We start from the raw sequence: 20575 nt of genomic DNA, 5'->3' as shown, positions 1-20575 counted from the left end.
TGAGTGATGTAGATTGTTATCTCTCCTAATCCTATTCCCTTTGTTAACGTGCCATGTTCTCTGTATACAGCTGTTATTTGATGCTGAAAAATCCTGCCAACTCTTCTGGGAAAAATATACTAGTTAGATAAACATCTTTGCATTTTTTTAGTTTGAGGTCCCCCATCCCCCGTCCCCCATTTTATTTCCTCTTATAGTGCTACTTGGCATTAGATAGGCAAGCAAATCGAACATTTTAAAAAAGAAAATGTAAGGAAGCAGCCAGCAGATGTTAAGATTCTTTATCACTCCCAACGCTTGTTCCTCACATGTTGAGAGATGTCTTTAACATACTTGCATGAGAAGCCTTCATTCTATTGAGACTACTTAAAACGGTGTGCAGCGAAGAATTCAGTATAGTAGGTTCTTCCTTGTTTGTATCCATTCTGAAGTCTTCTTCGATGCTTGTGTTTCTGAAATCAGATAGCAGTGCAACACAACTCCTTAATGGTACATTCTAAGAATCATCCCCACCACTTATAGAATTTAGTGGGATTGCTCCTTTTAAGTGGCCTTTACAAACATAGTTGCCAGAAGAGTCTTGCCAGATGTGGTGGATCCACTATGCTAGCTTCCTGGCAGGTCAGTTTCATACCAGGAGGGGCAAGGAAGTGGAGAGGTCAGTGTGGTGTAAATGTACAGGCAGGAAGATCAAGTTGGCTCCACTGTTGCATTTGCACCACACCAACTTCCCCTTCCATCCCGCTCACCCCTCCTTTCCTTGCCAGGAAACTAGCACTGCAGCTACACTCAACCCAGCAAGCCACTTCTAAATGCTGCTGTCATCGGCACCAAGGAAATGTTTTATTGATGCTTCAATAATCCAGGCTGCTCCTGTTGATGAGTAGGGACATTTGAGCAGCTCTGTATGAGGCAAGCACAGTTTGCCCTTTAAGCACACCCATTTTCTAAACTGGATCTTGCACTCCTGTTTCTGGGCACTCTACCTTCCCTGCCAATCCCTCCTCAAGTCCAGAAAAGCCTTGCTTTGGAAAAGTGGGAGGATAAGTTGGCAGCAGAGGGTCTAACCAGCAGGGATGTCCCTCAAATCTAACCACTAGCCTTTTAGGCAAATATTGATAGCTGTCCTTACTCCACTCCATTCAAAGTGTTCTTTACAAGTATTGTAATGTATGTCATGAGTGGAGCACTAGATTTAAAATAGTTTGGTGCCGATTTAGACCCATTTCCAAATTCCTCCTCAGCTCTGCATGTGCTTCAAGATGCTATTGTTTTTAGAAATTATAACTGTTATGCTCTGAAGACTAAAATAATTGAGCTTATGGGAAATCTGTTTTATTAGGTTCCTGATCAATATGGGACAATCAGAGCTGTAGCAGAAGGCAAAGCTGACCAATTTCTACTTGGCACTTCGCGGAATTTTATTTTGCGGGGAACATTTAATGACGGTTTTCAAGTGGAAGTACAGGTGAGTTCACTTCGCCCCCTTTCCCACCCACCCACTACTTCAACTGCGCCATTGAGATTTAATCGGTTTGGTACAGGTTATAGAGGGACGCGGGTGGCACTGTGGGTTAAACCACAGAGCCTAGGACTTGCCGATCAGAAGGTTGGCGGTTCAAATCCCCGCGACGGGGTGAGCTCCCGTTGCTCGGCCCTTGCTCCTGCCAACCTAGCAGTTCGAAAGCATGTCGAAGTGCAAGTAGATAAATAGGTACCACTCTGGCAGGAAGGTAAACAGCGTTTCCGTGCGCTGCTCTGGTTCGCCAGAAGCGGCTTAGTCATGCTGGCCACATGACCCGGAAGCTGTATGCCGGCTCCCTCAGCCAATAAAGCGAGATGAGCACCGCAACCCCAGAGTCGGTCAGGACTGGACCTAATTGTCAGGGGTCCCTTTACCTTTACAGGTTATAGATAGCTGTCCAGTAATTCAGGTTTGCTTTGCTTACATTGTAGGGGCACACAGATGAGCTCTGGGGCCTGGCGACACATCCCTTTAAAGATCTCTTCTTAACGTGTGCTCAAGATGGGCAAGTTTGTATGTGGAACTCAGCGGACCACACACTTGAATGGACCAGGTTGGTGGAGGTATGCGAGCTTCTTTTTCTGAAGTTGTCAGCTGTTATCGTAGGATGCTTCCCTTCCTACACAAGTAGAGCTTCCTCTTAGGGGTGGAGCTGGCCTGTACTACTACATCGCATAACAAGCAATGGCAATGCCTTTGCAGTGTCAGGGGCGGGGCATAGCTCAGAAGTAGAGCACGTGTGCTTTGTCATTGGTGTGGAGGAGGGTTTGGCACTGTTTTTGTACGCATGTTATTAAGAACAATAGAAAAGTGTGGCATTAATATAGTCTGGTAAGTAGTCATCTGAACATGGAACCTCAGGATTGTAGACATAGGCCTATTGGAATTATTGGACAGAACTAACTTCAGGTCATTAGTTTCATTGGGTCTGCTCTGGGTAAGGGTTAGCTGAAGGCAACCCTAAGTTTCTTCTTCATTTTGCATTTACTTACATTTCCCCTTCATTGAAGCTAGTAAGCTTGGCATCTTCTTTGCACTGCACACATATACTGTGCTTTAGTAATCAGGGACAGTGAAAACGCTCTTGCATTGTCCCCTTTAAAATTAGGCATGAGGTAGGGGTGGCTCTGTGGGTTAAACCACAGAGCCTAGGACTTGCCGATCAGAAGGTCAGCGGTTCGAATCCCCATGACGGGGTGAGCTCCCATTGCTCGGTCCCTGCTCCTGCCAACCTAGCAGTTCAAAAGCACGTCACAGTGCAAGTAGATAAATAGGTACCGCTCTTGCAGGAAGGTAAACGGCATTTCCATGCACTGCTCTGGTTCGCCAGAAGCTGCTTAGTCATGCTGGCCACATGACCCGGAAGCTGTACGCCGGCTCCCTTGGCTAAAAAAGCAAGATGAGTGGCTGCAACCCCAGAGTCGGTCATGACTGGACCTAATGGTCAGGGGTCCCTTTACCTTTACCTTTTAGGGGACGATTAAGATTTCTAGCCCTCCAGATGTTGCTGAACTACAGCTGCTACCATCCCTGACCATGCTGGCTGAGCTGATGGATTGATACCCAACAACAGATGGAGGACTACAGGTTCCCCATCCCCAAACTATATTCTTCTATTGAATCTCTTACCATGGAGAGTTGGAGTACAGTTCTTTCCATTTCATCAGGGTACCAGAGTGACTAATTTATTCGGAAATGTTATTTTTGCGGGAAAGAGTTAATTGATTCAAATCTTACTACGAGGACAATAAATATTGCAGCAATCACTGACTATCTTGCTTCATAAATTAGAACTGTGGTGCTTGCGCCATTTTCCTTTTTTTCAGTCCAGGTGAGGCAGTTTGGCATATATGTTGTTTTTGTGTGAATGTTAACTGGGTTTCAGCCTAAATCGTAAGACCAAAATGTGTCTTTCAGGAACCAGGACATTGTGCTGACTTCCATCCAAGTGGAACAGTGGTAGCGATAGGAACACACTCAGGAAGGTAAATGCTTTTGTGCCTCTGCTCAGCTGAAGCAATGCGATTATTATATCTCAGGAAATTGTTCTGGTAATTTGTTTGTTTCACCCCAATGTCTTCTCCTTTCCCTACATATCAGGTATGTAACCTCCTCTGGGGAGGTGGGGGGGAAGAGAACATAAAAATATAATGGTGACACATTAACACGTTTATATATTTTTTGAAGCCAGTGGAGTTTATCGTTACACAAGCAAAACAAAGTTGACCTACTCCAGTTAGAGATCTCGTGTATTCATATTTTCATCCTTTGTTTTTTCATGGTAGTAAAATGCAAACGTTTTTTGGAATAATAAGGAAAACTCCTTAGATCAGATGTTCTCCCAAACAGGACTCTGTTTTTCATACTCAGTTTTGCTGATACATAAGAAAATTTTGTCTTCTCTGTAGGCTGGAGGAACTGAGTACTTGGGAGGGGGTAGGAAGGCCTGTATTGTGATGATCAGCACAGTGATATGTTACGATGCAATCCCATTCAAATTTTGTCAAGGGGGAGCCAATGAACCTTGCAAAACAACAACACCACCACCTATATATGTTGTCTTTTTACCCTGTTTCAGCCCTACAGACATTTATCATGCTTGCTCTGCATTCAAACTGCCAAACATCCATCAACTGCTTAACAATTGAGTCATCAATTCTACAAAGCCAAGCACAAGAGATTTTTTTTTTCCCCCCAGAGAGCTGCGATTTCGTTATTGCTTGGAGAATTATGGAGTGTCTTTTTTCTTTCTTTCTTCATTTTCTTCTACCAATCAAAAGTATTAATGTTTAGTTTGCAGCCAAGCCCAACATTTCACAGCCTGCTACAACTTTACTGGGCTAGTTTACCATCTGCTTGCTGCCTACGTTTTCACTTGGAAATGAGAGATCCTCGAAGAATGTATATTTTCCCCAAAGCGAAACCCAGCTGTAGTAATAAAAAGCTCCAGCGGAGCTTTGCATGTGAACTGCTGGATTTTCATATACAGGAAATTCATTTCACGGAGTCGTGGTCTGTATAAGCAGACACCTTCCATGCATGTATCAAGTGAATGAAAGAGCACCAGTCTTCGTTAAAAGTAGGAGGTTTGGGGCATTCATTGTCTCGTATGTCGACAGTGCCAGACATGTAGCCCAAGTTTTGTAAGTTTTAACAGGGCTGACCAGGGGTCTACAGGATTGCTGGTTTTCTTTTTAAATTAATCTCATGGGGTTACTCTCTTATCCTTCTATCCCACCCACTTCTTTAAAAGGTTCGTGACAGCACATGCACACACTATTCATAAAAAAATAGTTTGCAAACAATACTGCCACAAGTGAACTTAACACCCAAATTTGCTCTCTGCATGCTTATTACAGGAAAACGTAGCTGCTTCTTTCAGTGTATTGATTAAAATTAATTATCTGGCAGCTAAGATCCCGGGAGCTGTGCTAGAAATTGCACCCATATAACTAGTTAATACTCTGTGCTGTCCTAGGGGTAACATCAAGAGCACAATAGTGGTGTAAGCAAAAAAGAAAGAGCTCCATACTTTAAAGCAAAACACCCATAGAGTCCCTGGCAACTTCATCTGTGCCCAACAGTCATAATGTAGATTCATGTTAATGCTTCTCCATTAGCTATGCCTATGTATGGATGGCACTAATCAACATGCTACATTGATGGGAGCAACATAGTCAATGTCCTCTCTGGCTAGCAACAAAATGCAAACTTATATGTTTGGGGTAAAGATCACGGACGTGCTCCCATGTCTGTGCAAATGCACATGTGAACCCTTATCTTGCATATGTGTCCATGGGAGTGAACTGCACAGAGGTTATGGTAATGGGCATGGTTACTTCAGAAACACCAATTATTTCCTCGCTTACTTTGGTGAATTGGCAAGAGCCTACAGGTGCCAATAGAAATGAATACAAAATCTTTATTTGCACACAGTGGCAGTAAAATAGCAAGCTTGGAGCTGTAGTGCAGAAATATAAAATAGCGGGATAGATGGATAGGTACCACAAGTTGCCCAGAATAACCAAGCCCCGCTGTTCCTTGTGCCCTTGCCTTAGGCATTTGACTGAAGTGTCCAGAGGCAAAGCAGTAGGTTGGCTTCACCCAAACCAGGTTGTTCTGTATTCCTTGAGACTCAAGCAGTGCAGACTCTAAAATTCTGGAGAACCAGACTCTAAAATTCTGGAGCAGATACTGCAAAATCCAAAGATTTGCACTGGCTGCATTCAAGCCATCAAGATCTTGGCTTAATAAGCAAAGATACGGACACGTTTTATGCACCCATATGCAGATACTTTGCATGATCAGTGAAGCAAGCCAGGAAGCCATGGTTAACCATAGCTTCCTATTGCATCTGAACTGGGAAACTAATATTAATGGCTTCTAAACCAGCTGGAATATGAAATCATTGTGTAAAAGTTGGCTTCCAGAAATCCTGGTTTGTTTCGAAACTATTCACTTCAATTCACCGTTGGGGCGTAACATGAAGATATGGTTAACTCTAGTTCCTGGCTTGTTTACTCATGTAAAGTGAAGAATGAAGCGGTTGTGTGCAGCTGCCTGAAGCTCCTGTACATCTTGACTATCGGAACCAAGCCACTGATTGTGCAAAGTAACACAAGCTTCCTATATCAGTGGCTTCTTGTGGACCCACCAATGAGCATGCACAGAGCTACTTAAACTATAATGGATATGCCATTCCATTCACTGAAGAATGCAGATCTGCACATCCCTGCCTTCCTTTGCTTAGATATGTAAAATTAATGCTTAAGGTCCTGGATTGGCCTGTTCCCCTGCCCCCCCCCAAAAAAAACTTCTTTAAAATCTGTAGCATTAAGTTGTCGTCATCCGTGACAATTTGTAGAATCAATTTTAGGAAAGGACACAGTTTTCCTCTTCCTGGTACCCTTTGCTAGATTCTTTCTTCATTAAGTTCACTTTTTTAAATACTTGCTGCATTATTTAAAGTGAATAAGAGATCCCAAGTAGATGACAAGCTGCATGTATGGTGGTTTTGTGTGCCTTCGATAAAGAATTAGCACCTTCCCTACTTTAGATCTGTCGGGATTTAACACGAATAGCAGAAGCAAACACCAGCAATTTCGGTGGCATTAAAAAAAAAAAAGCTTGAATGTTATTCAACACCAAAGCAGCAGGCTGAAACATGTCGGTCATCCAGCTGCAGTACAAAATTGGCTGTAGGTGAAACCCACATTTTTGCGTTGCCCCCCGTGATATTATTGAAAGTGGTTTCTGCTGCTGTCCAATGAAAATATTTCAGCCATTTTTTTCCACTGGTTCCATCCATCTTGCACACAGCATATTCACAAGCTGTGGTGGTATGCTGAGCTGCTTCATGTTTTATGTCTTTCATGTGGTCCCTTAACCACAAATTGGGTCCAAGCCATTTGGAATAGGCCATTTTCCAGATATCTGGTTTTCAGACTTGGGAGTGCTTTTTGAAAATAACGAGGGATGACTTCTTCTTGAGAACTTAACTATGTAGCCTTGCCCGTGATGTGGATTTTAAAATGTCAAGATGAATTTTGTTTTGCTGTCCCATGTTTTTAATTTTTTGCACACTATTTATAGATGGCAGTCTGGTAGCTTAAGTAAAATGGCCCCAGCTGCCTCTGGCCCAAGAAAAATTCAGCATCCTTGCAGATTTAAGAGCACTGCATTTACAATGTTCAACCTTTGTGGACTGCAAATTTAGTGCATCCCAGTGCATGCAAATGGGATGTTAACGATTACTTGTAATTGGTCTCCTTGTTGGCAACCTGTTCATGAGCGGCAGCATACAGTTTTCTTCACACAACAGGTGGAGAAAATCAATCCATATGGATTTAAGTTGAGTGCTGTGTTATTCCATCATAATAACACAGCTCTGAAACCATACCTTTTTTGTAGGACAAAGCTGTAAAATTAGCTTTTTGCATTATTCCAGAAGCCTATCTTCTTTACGTACCTCTTCTTCTGAGGGTCATAACTAAAGTTTTGCAGAGCTTAGTCACAAAGAGAAGTGTTTCTCCTTTTTTCCATTCTTGGGGTGCTTTCCCCCCCTCAGGCATGGTTTCAGACTTGTTACTATTATCATGCAGATATTGCAGGTGGGACTAAGGTGAAATTCGAGCTGCGACTTGCATTCTTGAGCCACTACACATTGCCAGCTTCCACGCTGTCTGCTGCAGTTGAGAGTTTTGTTTGCTCAACTTGAGCATGACAGGCCACTGGCAGGTTGAGTCAATCACGTTCCTTCGTGTTCCTTTGGAACTATGAAGAGTATTCCGTTTTACATGCATGCTTTAAATGTAACAATGTGTGCTGTAGAATCACAGTTCTATATTTTTTATGTTGTGTTCATAGAAGAGATTCCAAGGGTCATCTAGTCCATGGGTCAGCAAACTTACCACGCTTTGCGCCAGTGTCTCCAGCGCTGATTGCATGGCGGGCCGGAGGGCAGGGGAGCGCGTGCCCATACACATGCGCACAGGCTATTTCCAGCGCACTTCCAGGTCAGAGGAGCACCGGAAATAGCTTGTGCACATGTGAACGGGCCTCCTCTGACCTGGATGTGCACTGGAAATAATGCTTGCACATGCACACAAGCTATTTCCGGTGCTCCTCCGACCCGGAAGTGGGCAGCCGCACAGCACAGCGCCGGTAAGAGCAGGCGGCGGCAGCGGGTGGTGGGGGTTGCCTCAAGCCAGATAAACAAGTCCCTCAGACCTTATCCAGCCCACAGGCCTTAGTTTGGGGACCCCTGATCTAGTCCAACCTGCTTTAATGCATATACAGCATTTGTATACGACCCTTTAATACAAAATTATTGGGGCAGTTTACAATAGATAAGTAAAAAATAATTAAAAACAGAGTTGCACCTCAAACCATTGAAAAAGAACTATTATTATTTATTGAATTTATATACCACCCTATACCCAAAGTTCCCAGGGCGGTTCACAGAACAAAATCAAAATATAAAGCCACAAAATATATAATCAAAATAAAAACAACAACCCAATAAACCTCCCCTCCCCAAAATAGCCCACATTTTAAAAGGGCATAGGATGTTAGTCAAATCAATCAAAGGCCTGGTTAAAAAGGAATGTTTTTGCCTGGCACCTAAAGGTATATAATGAAGGTGCCAGGTGAACTTCCTTGGGGAGAGCATTCCACAAATGGGGAGCCATTGCAGAGAAGGCCTGTTCTCGTGTTGTGTCCTCTGGACCTCTTGTATTAACATTAATACAATGGAATGGAACTTTCCACACATTCCCAAAGTTATAAACCGATTTCAAAAACAGAGGCCTAGACTACCTAAGTCCTGACCGAACAGAAAGGTCTTCACTTCATGCTGAAAAGACCACAAAGATGGTGGCAGGCAAACCTCCCCGGAAAGACTAAAAATGTGTCGTATTCAGAAAAACATATCACAAATATATGCATGTACTACACACACACATATTAATAAAAAATATATTTTTCAGCATCGCATGTCTCTAGGAATGTAATGTCAGAGGGATGTGATCATAGCCCATAGAGCCTTAAAAAAAAAATTGGTCATAGCTTTTGCTAGAATGTTTCCCTTCTGTTTCTTCTTAACAGGTGGTTTGTTCTAGATGCCGAAACAAGAGATTTGGTTTCTATACATACAGATGGCAATGAGCAGCTTTCGGTGATGCGCTACACAGTAGGTAGGCAGAACTGCATTGAATTTCAGAGTTTGCATCCTTCCAAACACATGTTTAGATTTATCGTTTAAAAAACAAACAAACAAGGTAACATTACATAGGTCTTAGTATGGCTTTAACACTCATGTCAGATTACGTTCCAGCATTAACATAGTAGATCATTTGTAAAGCAGGTGCAGAAATGAAGGATTTCACTTGTGTTTTGGCTGCACCTGAATCAACAGTGTTGTTTGCCAGCTTCTCTCCATGAATAGCAGGCTAAATAAAGCATTTTGAGATGTTAATTCAGATGGAAAATATAACCCACCAGGTATATAAGCAATGGCAGGCCTACAAAAATGGGACAATTTGTTATGGAGTTATGATCCAAGCATGTAAAACAGCTGCTGAATGGGTCAACCTCAGCAGTACAATAATCTTTGTGTATTGCTAAGTTGTTTGTGCCCTTAATATTGTAAGTCTCTGATATAATTTGATGTACTTACCTATTTTCATATTGCTGGGAAATGACTTGGGATGGCTTCAATAATCCATGACAGCTCCCCCCCCCCCCCCCAGGAAGCAGCACAATTCTTATTAGTTGCCATTTCCTATTTTTTGCAAAATATTTTAGGGGGAAGGAGAATCAATGGAAGTTTTTGCTCTGCTGCTTTCATGCCAGGTGCCCCATTGATTTGCCAGGCATGTAGGCCATTTGTTTTGAGCCTGACCCTGGATAGCTCATTCATGTCCTCAAGTGGGGCCCTGCTAATACTGAGAGCAGCATTCAAAACTCCCATTGTTCTAGGCGCGTTTTGCGACAGGAAATTTTGTTAGTGCGAGCAGTTTCTTTCAAATTGAAACTGCCACTGCTGGAAGGAATGGAGGACCTTTTTCTGCCTCCCCACTTCCAGCTACTCTCTGAAGACTGGGAAAGAGACCCTCTTAAGAATATTAGGGGGGCGGGCAGGGGAAGAACTGGACCATGTGAAAACTGAACATAATATTTTAGCTGTAGTTCATTCATTTTCAGCTTTGTATTACTGTTACAAGAAAAGCACACCTAGACACTCCATTGCAGCACTCATAACCTAGGCTTAAGGTGCCATTTAGCTCCTAGCTTTCGTATCTCACTTTCTAACACTGACTGAGAGTAGCCTGCACAGGAGGTCTTTCATGCTGTAGCGGAAACCAGGAGTTCCTTGTCTGAAAAGGAACTTTTTTCTGTGTCATAGTGTGCCAAGCATAGAGGCTACATTTGCGAGGAGAGGTATACTGGAGCTCGATTAGATGCAACTCTGCATGTTGTAAGATTTTGGCTGAGATTCTCTGTGGGAGGCAGTCAACATAAAGTCTCTTCTTTCCCCCCCTGAGCCTGTCAAATTGTCACTTTACACGGACAGCTCTTCCATTCCTGATGTGTGAATCAGCTTACTTGGAAATCATTATCATTTGCAGACACTTCAGAGGACTCTTTTGTCATGTTCCAAGCCCATAGCATGGCCAATTGTGCTTTAAATTAAGGCGTTCAGATGGACAAATATTTTCGCAATCCAGTACTGAGTTCTCAGTTAGCACAGGTGCTTCTTGAGCTGAATGCAAAGTGTGAAAAAATGCCGGCATTCTGCAGGAACACCCAGCTATGCTAGTCTTACTCCAAATAGCCTTTCTGCATGTTTAGAGTTTTTATGCATGGAATAATCTTTTTTTTAAAAAAAAAGTTCAGTAAATCTGTATCCCACCTTTCCAAAGTTTTTTGAGACTGCTTACAGAAATCATCATAAACCTTCCACAGAGCCTTAAACAACACCTGAGCAACATAACAGGAGGTTTTTTAAATAAGAAAAGAAAAGGAGGGGAGCCCAGATTTCTATTGGCTAACCAGGCTTAAATTAGCAGGGAATGGTCAGAAAACCTCTGCTTTGGAGAGGCAGACTCACACATGGACTGCAACGACTCTTGGTTTGCTACAAGACATACACTCAGTAGCTTTGCCAGCCAATCCTCATTCTGGTGCATTTGCCTACCACATACATACTTTTAATTGAATGCTAAAAAGCAAAAGCAAAACCTGATTCTTTCATAGTTTTTTGCACTATGGCCAGATTGTGGTTCCTGAAAGTAGGTAGGGGCGGGGAACCAATGTGGGTTGATGGAACGGGGAATGCTGAAAACTGGGTGCCTCCATCTGAATTTGACCACTTCTACCCAGCGTGGGTGGCACTGTGGGTTAAACCACAGAGCCTAGGACTTGCTGATCAGAAGGTCGGCGGTTCGAATCCCCGTGATGGGGTGAGCTCCCGTTGCACGGTCCCAGCTCCTGCCAACCTAGCAGTTCAAAAGCACCTCAAAGTGCAAGTAGATAAATAGGTACTGCTCGGCGGGAAGGTAAACAGTGTTTCCGTGCGCTGCTCTGGTTCGCCAGAAGTGGCTTAGTCATGCTGGCCACATGACCCAGAAGCTGTACGCCAGCTCCCTCAGCCAGTAAAGCGAGATGAGCGCTGCAACCCCAGAATCGGCCACGACTGGACCTAATGGTCAGGGGTCCCTTTACCTTTACCCAGCCTCCAGAAATGGCTTTCAGGAGTTGCAGGGGGAGGAATTAGGAAAATTGCTATCTGCAATCTTCCTTCTCCTCGCAGTTCTCTGGGGCCAATTTGGTAATGGATTATGAGAGGCTATCCTGTATGGCAGGGATAGGAAATGCGTGGTCCTCCAGATGTTATCGGACTCCCAACTCCCATCAGCCTCGGCAAATGTGGCCGCTTGTGAGGGGATGATGGGGCTTGGGTCTCCAACAACATCTGGTTTCCTATCCCTGCTGTTTGCATCATGTGGTGTTTTCAGTCCTCCTTCATCACCAACAGCGAGGCCACCCCATGAGCTCTGGATGATGTTATACAGGGAGGGAGTTGTTCAGCACATCTGGAATATGTTTGGTCTGCCAGTCGGCAGTGGATATCACAACATAGAGTTTGTTTCTGATTTTCATTGCAGATGGCACCTTACTTGCAGTGGGATCCCACGATAACTTCATTTACCTCTACACAGTGACAGAAAATGGAAGGAAGTACAGTAGATATGGAAAGTGCACTGTAAGTTCCTATGCAAGATGAATTGGTTACAGTAAAAGGATTTTGCATGCAACATAATGGCAACCAGTGTGGAATTTTTCACATAATGATCAGGAACCCTAATAATGCCTTTAAAAACTGTGGTGGGGTAGCATGTATCTCTAGAGCAGGCATGGCTAACCTGCAACACATGAGCCCCCATAATAGTTCCTTCTGCCCCCACAAAAACCCCAAATTGTCACTTAGGCAAATTCCATTTTATTTTATTTGTTTTTTAAGTCTGGCTGCTCCCATAAGTCCTCACTGTGGTACTGTGATGCCCAAAGGTTTTTTTGTGAGTCACAATCCACACCCCGCACAATTTCAACAGGCAGGGAGCAAACAGCCCTCACACTACTGGTAAATGTCAACAAAGTTTGTAGGAGGAACTGATGTTGTGCACCCACATCCAAAACCATAACATGATCCATTGCAGCACGCTAACTTCGGGATTCGTGTTGGTTTTTAAAAGGCAATGAAAAATTGGGGTCTTCCCACCCGCTCTTTCCCTTCATACGTTGCTGCAGAAGCATAGCAATTCAGCTGTGATCATATTAGAAAGCGGGAAGCATGTGGTTGGGATCAGTGGCACAGGTCCTTCCCTCCCATGCAATATGGGCTCTTTTAAGTGCATTAACTGTTAGGAACATGGGTGTCAGAGATTACAGTTAACTCTGGATGAAATGCCATGTGAATTTTAAGGGAAGGAGTGTCACTCAAGGGTAGGAAAACTTTATAAGACAGAGCAAGACTTTGATCCATCTAGCTCAAATTTGTCTGCAATGACTGCAGCAGCTCTGCAGGGTCTTGGCCAAGGTCTTACTTGGCCCTGTTTGTACATGCAGGAGACTGAACCTGCAGCATTCTGCATGCAAAGCTTTAGCATTGAGCTGCAGCCTCTCCCCTGAGATTCTGAAGAGCCTTAGTTAGTCAGAGTAAGGAATACCAAATTGCTTTCTTCAGCGATGAAGCACAAGGCAGCATGCATATGGTTCCAATCTGTGTCGTCTCCCACTAAGTAGACCCAGACCTGTTTAGCTTCGGCAAGGTTCCTGCACCGTGTGCCTTCAGACCATCCTCTGGGACCAGGGCTCCAGCTTGTCAAAAATGCAGGCTTCCACTAAGTTACACAGGAAATGCACATAACCTTTTCACTCACGCTGCTTTCAATGGTTGCTGCGGACTTTTATCGCACAGCATTTATCCTCTTCTTCCAGAGCGCGAGGATTGTGTATCTGTAGAATCTATTGCCCCCTTGTGGGGAATTTCTAATTTAACATAATTATTTGTGAAAAGAACCGATGGTTGTTAAACATTCAAACGATGCATCGCAGGCGCATCTGTTACAGAATTCCAGGTTTTCTTTCCCCTGGTTGTTTGGTTGGTATTTGGTCATTTTTAATCCTATGTTACCCTTGCAGTGCTGTATTAGGTGTACTTATGTAGATGCTATTTCCAAGAGAAACAAGAGTCAAAACTGGTAGGCTGACACTAGATCACAGTGACATTGTTTAGGACATTAAGAAAGGTCATGAAACAGTATAGCAGGTCACACTGGCACCTCTGGCTACAACCACTTTGACATGGTGGGAACTAGAAGGGGTGGCTGTTGTGTGTCAGGAATTGGCGCTCATTCTCTGCCAGACTGCTTTGGTGGTTATTTTTCCTCCATGGTCCCAGCCTCCAAATGCTACAGCTCCCATCAGTCCTAATATGCATGGCCATTGGCCACGGATCATGGGAGTTGTAGATTGGCAACATCTGGCGGGCCAAAGATTCCCAGCACCTGACTAAAAAGGAAGCGAGGGAAGGATGCCGGTGGACTTATCAAACAGATGCCTGGCATTTCTTGACAGTCTTTCATACAAAAGTCTCCACTGCTGATCCTGCTTTAGGGTTGCCGTTGTTTTAATACTTGCTAATACTTTCCCAAGCCTTGTCCCTTCTGTGACCCCTTTCCCCAGTATCTGCCTTGAATTCCTTCCCAGCCTGGTCTCTACGGCTGCTGCCCCCTCTTGCCTTTCTGCCCTGTTATTGTTGCAGCCAAAACATACCTCCCAGACTCTGAGCCTTCTGATGTTGCTCACATGTGCTGTGCCCTGCCTGAGGCTGCAAACACAGCAAAATTATCATGTAGCTGGCCAGTGGCCCATATTCAGCTTCGCTGGCTAAGTGTTGTGCAGACTTGCTTTAGATACGGGATACTCTTATTTTGCCTAACTCCTTACACATGATCTTGTGCAGGCAATCCTCTTCAGGGTCCCTTGTTCCAACACATGGAATCAGGGCCAAGCTTTGCCACACAGTGTCATGGGTGGGGTGATCTGTGCACCTTGGAAAAGGGCTGCAGCCCAGTGGCAGAACGCATGCTTTGCATGCAAGCAGGTCCTAAATTTGGGTTCCTTGGCATCTCCAGGTAGGGGCTGGGAGAGACACCTTTCTGAAACCTTGGGGAGCCACTGCTAGTCAGTGTGGGCGGTCCTGAGCTAGGTGGACCAAAGGTCTGAATTGCTAAAGGCAGCTTCCCATGTTCTATGCTTTGGACAATCATTCAGACCAACAATCCAATGGAGAGCCATTTCCGACACTACAATTCCTATTAAAAGCTCTGAATTGCTTGACTCTTGATTTCTCTGCCAGTTCATAAAAAGGTGTGTATTATGTTCTTCCCAGTTTAAATGAATTAAAAGGCTCCTGGAGTTTCAGTTTCCATTATTTCACTTGCTAGTTCTGAGAGTGTTTTCTTGTTCAGAGGGATTGTTTTGGGTGCATATTTTGAATATTGAATCATTGTAAAATTGCCTCAGCTTAGCTCATCCCTGCTTTGGTTGTTTGTTCTGTAATATGATGATTCCAAACACTGATCAGAATAGGTTTGGTCTGTGTGTTTAGGGCTCTTTTGTGTGCCTCGTGTTTGGGTACCAACCAGCTCAACATTCCTACCGCCCAGGAGAAGGAAATGCAAAATGCAATGCACTGTGCTATCTCCCTTGAAAATGGGGGCATTGGAGTGGAAGTTTGAAGCTTTCTGTCTTTTGAACCGAACGGAGTCCGGAAAATATGTAGTTCAATGTGATATCTCCCTTGCAATCTCGGATATCTAAATGAAAACTGGTGTGCTTATTCAGAATAAAATTTTGCATTCCATGTTCAAACCTGAGGTCAGCCCATACAGATGTTGTCCAGATGGCAGGGAGGATGTCAGGGCTCTCTAACACTGCGCCATACTTACAGTAGTACATAATTCGTATTTCTAGCACCAGAAGGAGACATGGCCTTTGTGCATTAAACTGTATCTTCTGTGTACAAGGACAGCATTGTATCCATGCACTGCCTTCAGATATTACCGTCACATTGTGTGCAGCACGCACTTGTGTGTAGATGCATATGTCCGTTGATGTGTACTATGTAACAAGATGACACTGTATCCCTGTGGTTGCTTCAGAAACTTTTAGCAAACTATTAGCAAAGTCTTGCCAGTGTGGTGTAGTGGTTAAGAGCGGTAGATTCGTAATCTGGGGAACCAGGTTCGCATCTCCGCTCCTCCACATGCAGCTGCTGGGTGACCTTGGGCCAGTCACACTTCTTTGAAGTCTTTCAGCCCCACTCACCTCACAGAGTGTTTGTTGTGGGGGAGGAAGGAAAAAGAGAATGTTAGCCGCTTTGAGACTCCTGAAGGGGAGTGAAAGGTGGGATATCAAATCCAAACTACTACTACTACTACTACTACTACTACTACTCTTCTTCTTCTTCTTCTTCTTCTTCTTCTTCTTCTTCTTCACATTGTGGAGTCCTAATTATTTTTTGTTTGATGAAATGGCTTCATTCTGTTTAGAGTCTGTATGGATGGTTTTATTGTTCTTAAGAGTTTGTGCTTTGGCGTTACTGTGTGCTGTCAATGGCTTTATGCCATGAAGTGGTCTCTAAATAGGTATGATAATACAATATATGCAGAGTGAGAGGCATGTTCTGGAATTTTTATGGGCGTGTGAAGGTTCAGAGTGTGGAGGGGGCAGGGCTGCATGCAGAATTCCTGCGCCAGCATTCTTGCATGTGCTGCGTACCTCTGCTTGTCCCCATCCTTTACGCAGTAAGGAAAGACTTCAGAGTGCTTCTGCTCATATATACAATGGTACCTCGGGTTACATGCGCTTCAGGTTACATGCGCCTTCAGGTTACAGACTCCGCTAACCCAGAAATATTACCTCAGGTTAAGAACTTTGCTTCAGGATGAGAACAGAAATTGTGCTCCGGCGGCGCGGCGGCAGCAGGAGGCCCCATTAGCTAAAGTTGTGCTTCAGGTTAAGAACAGTTTCAGGTTAAGAACGTACCTCCGGAATGAATTAAGTACTTAACCTGAGGTACCACTGTACTTGAATGTGAGTGAGCTTGTCTGGCCGTTCAACATAAATCACTCTAACAACTCTTAACTCCTAACATTCTCTCTCTCTCTCTCTCTCTCTCTCTCTCTCTCTCTCTCTCCTTGTCATATCCAAGAAGACTGTCATTAGAGATGAGAAAGGGAGCTTCCCTGTTCACTCACTCAGTTTTACTAGCCAAAGGTGCCAGTAGTGATTACTCTCACTATGTGAACCGTAGATCAGAAGCAAAGTGTAATATGTCTCTCACTGTGGTCGCTGCCGAGGGGAGGTTTTTTCCTTTCGAATGGAATGCAAAACTCTGCTATTTCAACTATTGAAGCAATGTGGTGTCCAGACCTCTCCCATCGCAGTTGCTGGCTCAAAGGGATTTTCCGACTCAAGAGCACCCCTTCCCAATTGGCCCCCCCACCCACCCATTCTCTGCCTCCCCTCGGAATGTTTACAGCTGCCAAATGTCTGGCAGGATGTAGTAAATGGTGGTCCCCACTCTCTCCCCGCACCTCCCCCCATGTCAGTTCTAGCTTCCAGCATCTTGAAGATTCAGGATGAGGAGAAGGAGCAGGGGAAGGGAAAGAAAGAGAGAGCTTTTGCTTTTTAACCCTGGAGCATGTCTTCCAAACCAATTGAGGACATTTTTAAAAGCTAGTTCAAATAAACCAGTTGCTTATTTTCCCCCTCTATCTGACAGATCTCCCTGCATTTTGAATCACATGAGGAAATCTTGGTTGTGAACCAGCCTATACGTAGATGAATCTCACAGCAACAATTTCCACTTGAACTGCAGCTGGAGTAATTGCAGAAATGGCTGCTGCAATGTGTAAATGGCTGCTCAGATGTGTAACACCAGACCATGGATTGGCAAAATGTGGATGAGTGGCATAATGTGGATGAGCCCTGAGTTTCCCTTCTTGCTCCCTATTTAGTAGTAAATTATAATCTGTCATTGCATGAGAACCAGGCAAATTATGTTTTGCTGAAATGTTAACCTGCTGGCAAATTACGATTTGATACTGGTGGAATCTACCCCACTGTGAAAATGCTTTTTTAAAAAACGTTTTGAAATATATATTGAATTTGCCATAGCTCACCATCGCCATCTAGTGTAATATTTTTATATTGCACTTTACAACACACTTAAAACGTTTTATTTGCAGCTGTATAGCTGAGTCCACTGAGTCAGAAGTAAGAAGGGCAATCAGAGATGCTGGACGACGAGGAGGGACAGCCTAAGCGCATGGCTAAACCATGGTCTGAACCTACTTATAGCTCAGGTCATGGGGAGACTTCAAAGCAGCAAAAGCTAAACCTGCTGTAGACGAAAGCTGCTGTTCTTTCTCTCACCATTTGCCAGATACAAATTTAGCTTCAGACACTTCAAACAGTCCTTTGTTACATTGCATTCCTGCATATCTTCTAGCATCCCATCAGCTTGCTTTTGTTAAAGATTTGGTGAAATTTTAACACAGCATAAAATCCAGTTATCTATAATAACCAGGCAGAAGAACTTAAGCATTTGTATCTGTGGAGTGCAATCAGCAGGCCCTATGCAGTTCAATTCATGGGCTTCTACGTGCATTCCATCAAAATGAATGGGTTCTCTGCAGCGATAGAACTTGGTAAATTACTCCTACAGTCAGTCGTGACGTTTTGCTTCTATGAACTTCTCAAAGGGGGATTAAACAGCGAAGCAGGCGGAAATACTTCTTTCTGCTGATCGGAATTTTGATAGCTTGCTTGTTTTCTCTTTTTTGGTGTTTGTGTGTGTTTTAGGGACATTCCAGCTATATTACGCACCTTGACTGGTCCCCAGAAAATAAGTATATAATGTCAAACTCGGGAGACTATGAAATACTATACTGTGAGTACAAAGCTGTAATTACCTCCAGGCTACAGGAGTGCCTGAACATTCATAATGGGAGGCAGTGGGGCGGGAAGGTGGAGGGAGAGAGGTGGTGGGGAGAGCTGATGCAAGTCAAGCTGTTGGTGCAAAACGCTTGCTGACAGGGGATACTGGCGTGACCTTCTGTAACCTGACCTTCTGATATTATTCAGAGCTGCTTCTTGCTAACAGAGCTTCCAAATATAGCTTACATCTCTGCAGGGACATCAATCAGTTTAACAGTTTATAGGGGAGAGTGGTGCTGGTGTGTGATGTGTCACGAAGCAGGTTTTCAGCTTCAAAAACAACACACACCCTTGCCTCATTAGAGCCCTGTGTCACTTACTGGTGCGGACACCTGCTGGCATTTAAAAACTTCACTTTTGCAATGGAATAATGCTACTTGGCATTTATTTAGCATTCTTTCCTTAGCACGCCACGTGCTTCGTGGCCCTTCGGCCTGCCCAAAGGCAGGACACTGGCAGAGTGTAGCAGCTTGCTGGGTCTCCATTAACCTCCTGTGTTTCCAAAAATGGGGTGAAGTTGAACACTTGGGGACCCTGGTACTTGGCTGGTAGCTGCATGTAGCTTTGTATACATTCTCTCCCTAATATTTGGTATAGCCCTGCTGGTTAAGCCAGTGTTTATATATCCATGTGAGAAAGACAGGCTTGCCTTAGACCAGGTGCGGGAGACTTGTGGCCTTGCAGATGTTGCTGAACTCACCCAAGCAGCACAGCCAGTGGTTTCAGGGACAGGAGTTGTACTCCAGCAGCATCAAGAGACCCATGAGTTCTCAGTTCATACCCTTAAAGCTATAGAAATGCTAGAAGATGCACTTGGATGCTTGTTCAAAGAAAGAAAGAAAAAGTAACACTCTTAATGTCAGAAACAGCTAAAACAAATGTAGCTTATGTGATTCCAATAAGAGTCGGGCATTTTTTTTTTTGAAGGGGACATTCCAGCCGGCTGCAAACTAATGAGGAATCGTTCTGAGTGTAAGGATATCGATTGGACGACGTACACTTGTGTGCTGGGATTTCAGGTGTTTGGTGAGTAGCAAAGAAGACCCTTCTTGCATTTTAAATCAGGGGTGCTCCGGAAAGCTAAGCTAAGTGTTAACTGTGAAGCACTTTCTTAGCTCTACTATTTAAGCAAGGATGCAGCTTTTCAACAGAGGCTAATGTTGCAAAAAAGAAGTGTCCTTGTGAAGAAAATGGCCTCTCCCACCCTCTTTTTCAAGAAGCTGCTTCCGAAACTGGTAGTTGCTCGACTTTTTCTTTGCACACAGTGATTTAAGCCATATTCCTCACTCTTCAGCCACTTTCCCTTGCAGGATTCCATTCTGTGCATCATCTAAACAGTGCCTCTGTCTCCAGAACTGCCTTGCTCACTCATGTGACTAATCAGCAAAGATTTCTTCAAGCAGGTGACAACCCTAATTTGTTGGCTTTCCTCTATTGAAGGAGTGTGGCCTGAAGGATCAGACGGGACAGACATAAATGCTCTTATCAGGTCCCACAACAGGAAGGTGATCGCAGTTGCTGATGACTTTTGTAAAGTCCATCTATTTCAATATCCCTGCTCCAAGGCAAAGGTATGTCTAAATGACACATTTTTAGGGGCAAGGGTGATACATGCATGTGTGGAACCATGTGTGTGCTCATACTGGAGTGGTAGTAAACTTGTTCCAGTATCACATCTAAAGGCTCACCAACTCCCCCTGCTCCCTTCCTCCCCACTCACAGAAATATTCTCTTGCTCCCAGGGTCATTGGTGCAAGTGGATTTTTGCCCCCCCAACCCAGTTTTTGATTGGGATGCAAGCTGTTTTTGCTGGGGGTGGGGAAGAGATCCATTGGGCTTCATGGGAGAAGTGGGAGGGGATTGTTTCAGCATTGCTTCCCCAAATCACTGGTTTAGAGTGCCCATGAAAAATAATACAGTGTGATTAAAGTCTAAACCTGTCATCCAAAATGAAAAATCCCCCTTGCCTCTCAACCCACG

General features: G+C 44.0%; 1 protein-coding gene and 1 long non-coding RNA gene across 4 annotated transcripts in view; both read left to right on the top strand.

The window, feature by feature from the left end:
* EML4 (EMAP like 4) overlaps positions 1-20575 on the top strand; it is a 94043-nt gene that overhangs the window by 70198 nt on the left and 3270 nt on the right. For all 3 annotated transcript variants that reach the window (XM_079968536.1, XM_079968535.1, XM_079968534.1), the window contains 8 exons: positions 1343-1468; positions 1957-2088; positions 3443-3510; positions 9131-9219; positions 12193-12290; positions 18461-18548; positions 19523-19621; positions 20036-20166. In XM_079968536.1, coding sequence (XP_079824662.1) covers positions 1343-1468; positions 1957-2088; positions 3443-3510; positions 9131-9219; positions 12193-12290; positions 18461-18548; positions 19523-19621; positions 20036-20166 — 831 coding nt within the window. The remainder of the gene's footprint in view (positions 1-1342; positions 1469-1956; positions 2089-3442; positions 3511-9130; positions 9220-12192; positions 12291-18460; positions 18549-19522; positions 19622-20035; positions 20167-20575) is intronic.
* On the top strand, positions 16090-18165 carry LOC307212050. The gene is made up of 2 exons (XR_013836769.1): positions 16090-17657; positions 17853-18165. It is a non-coding gene; the product is annotated as an uncharacterized lncRNA (long non-coding RNA).

Source organism: Podarcis cretensis (genome assembly GCF_951804945.1).
Source record: "Podarcis cretensis genome assembly, chromosome: 3".
Taxonomy (NCBI): Eukaryota; Metazoa; Chordata; class Lepidosauria; order Squamata; family Lacertidae; genus Podarcis; species Podarcis cretensis.
This window is presented reverse-complemented; position numbering and strand designations above follow the sequence as displayed.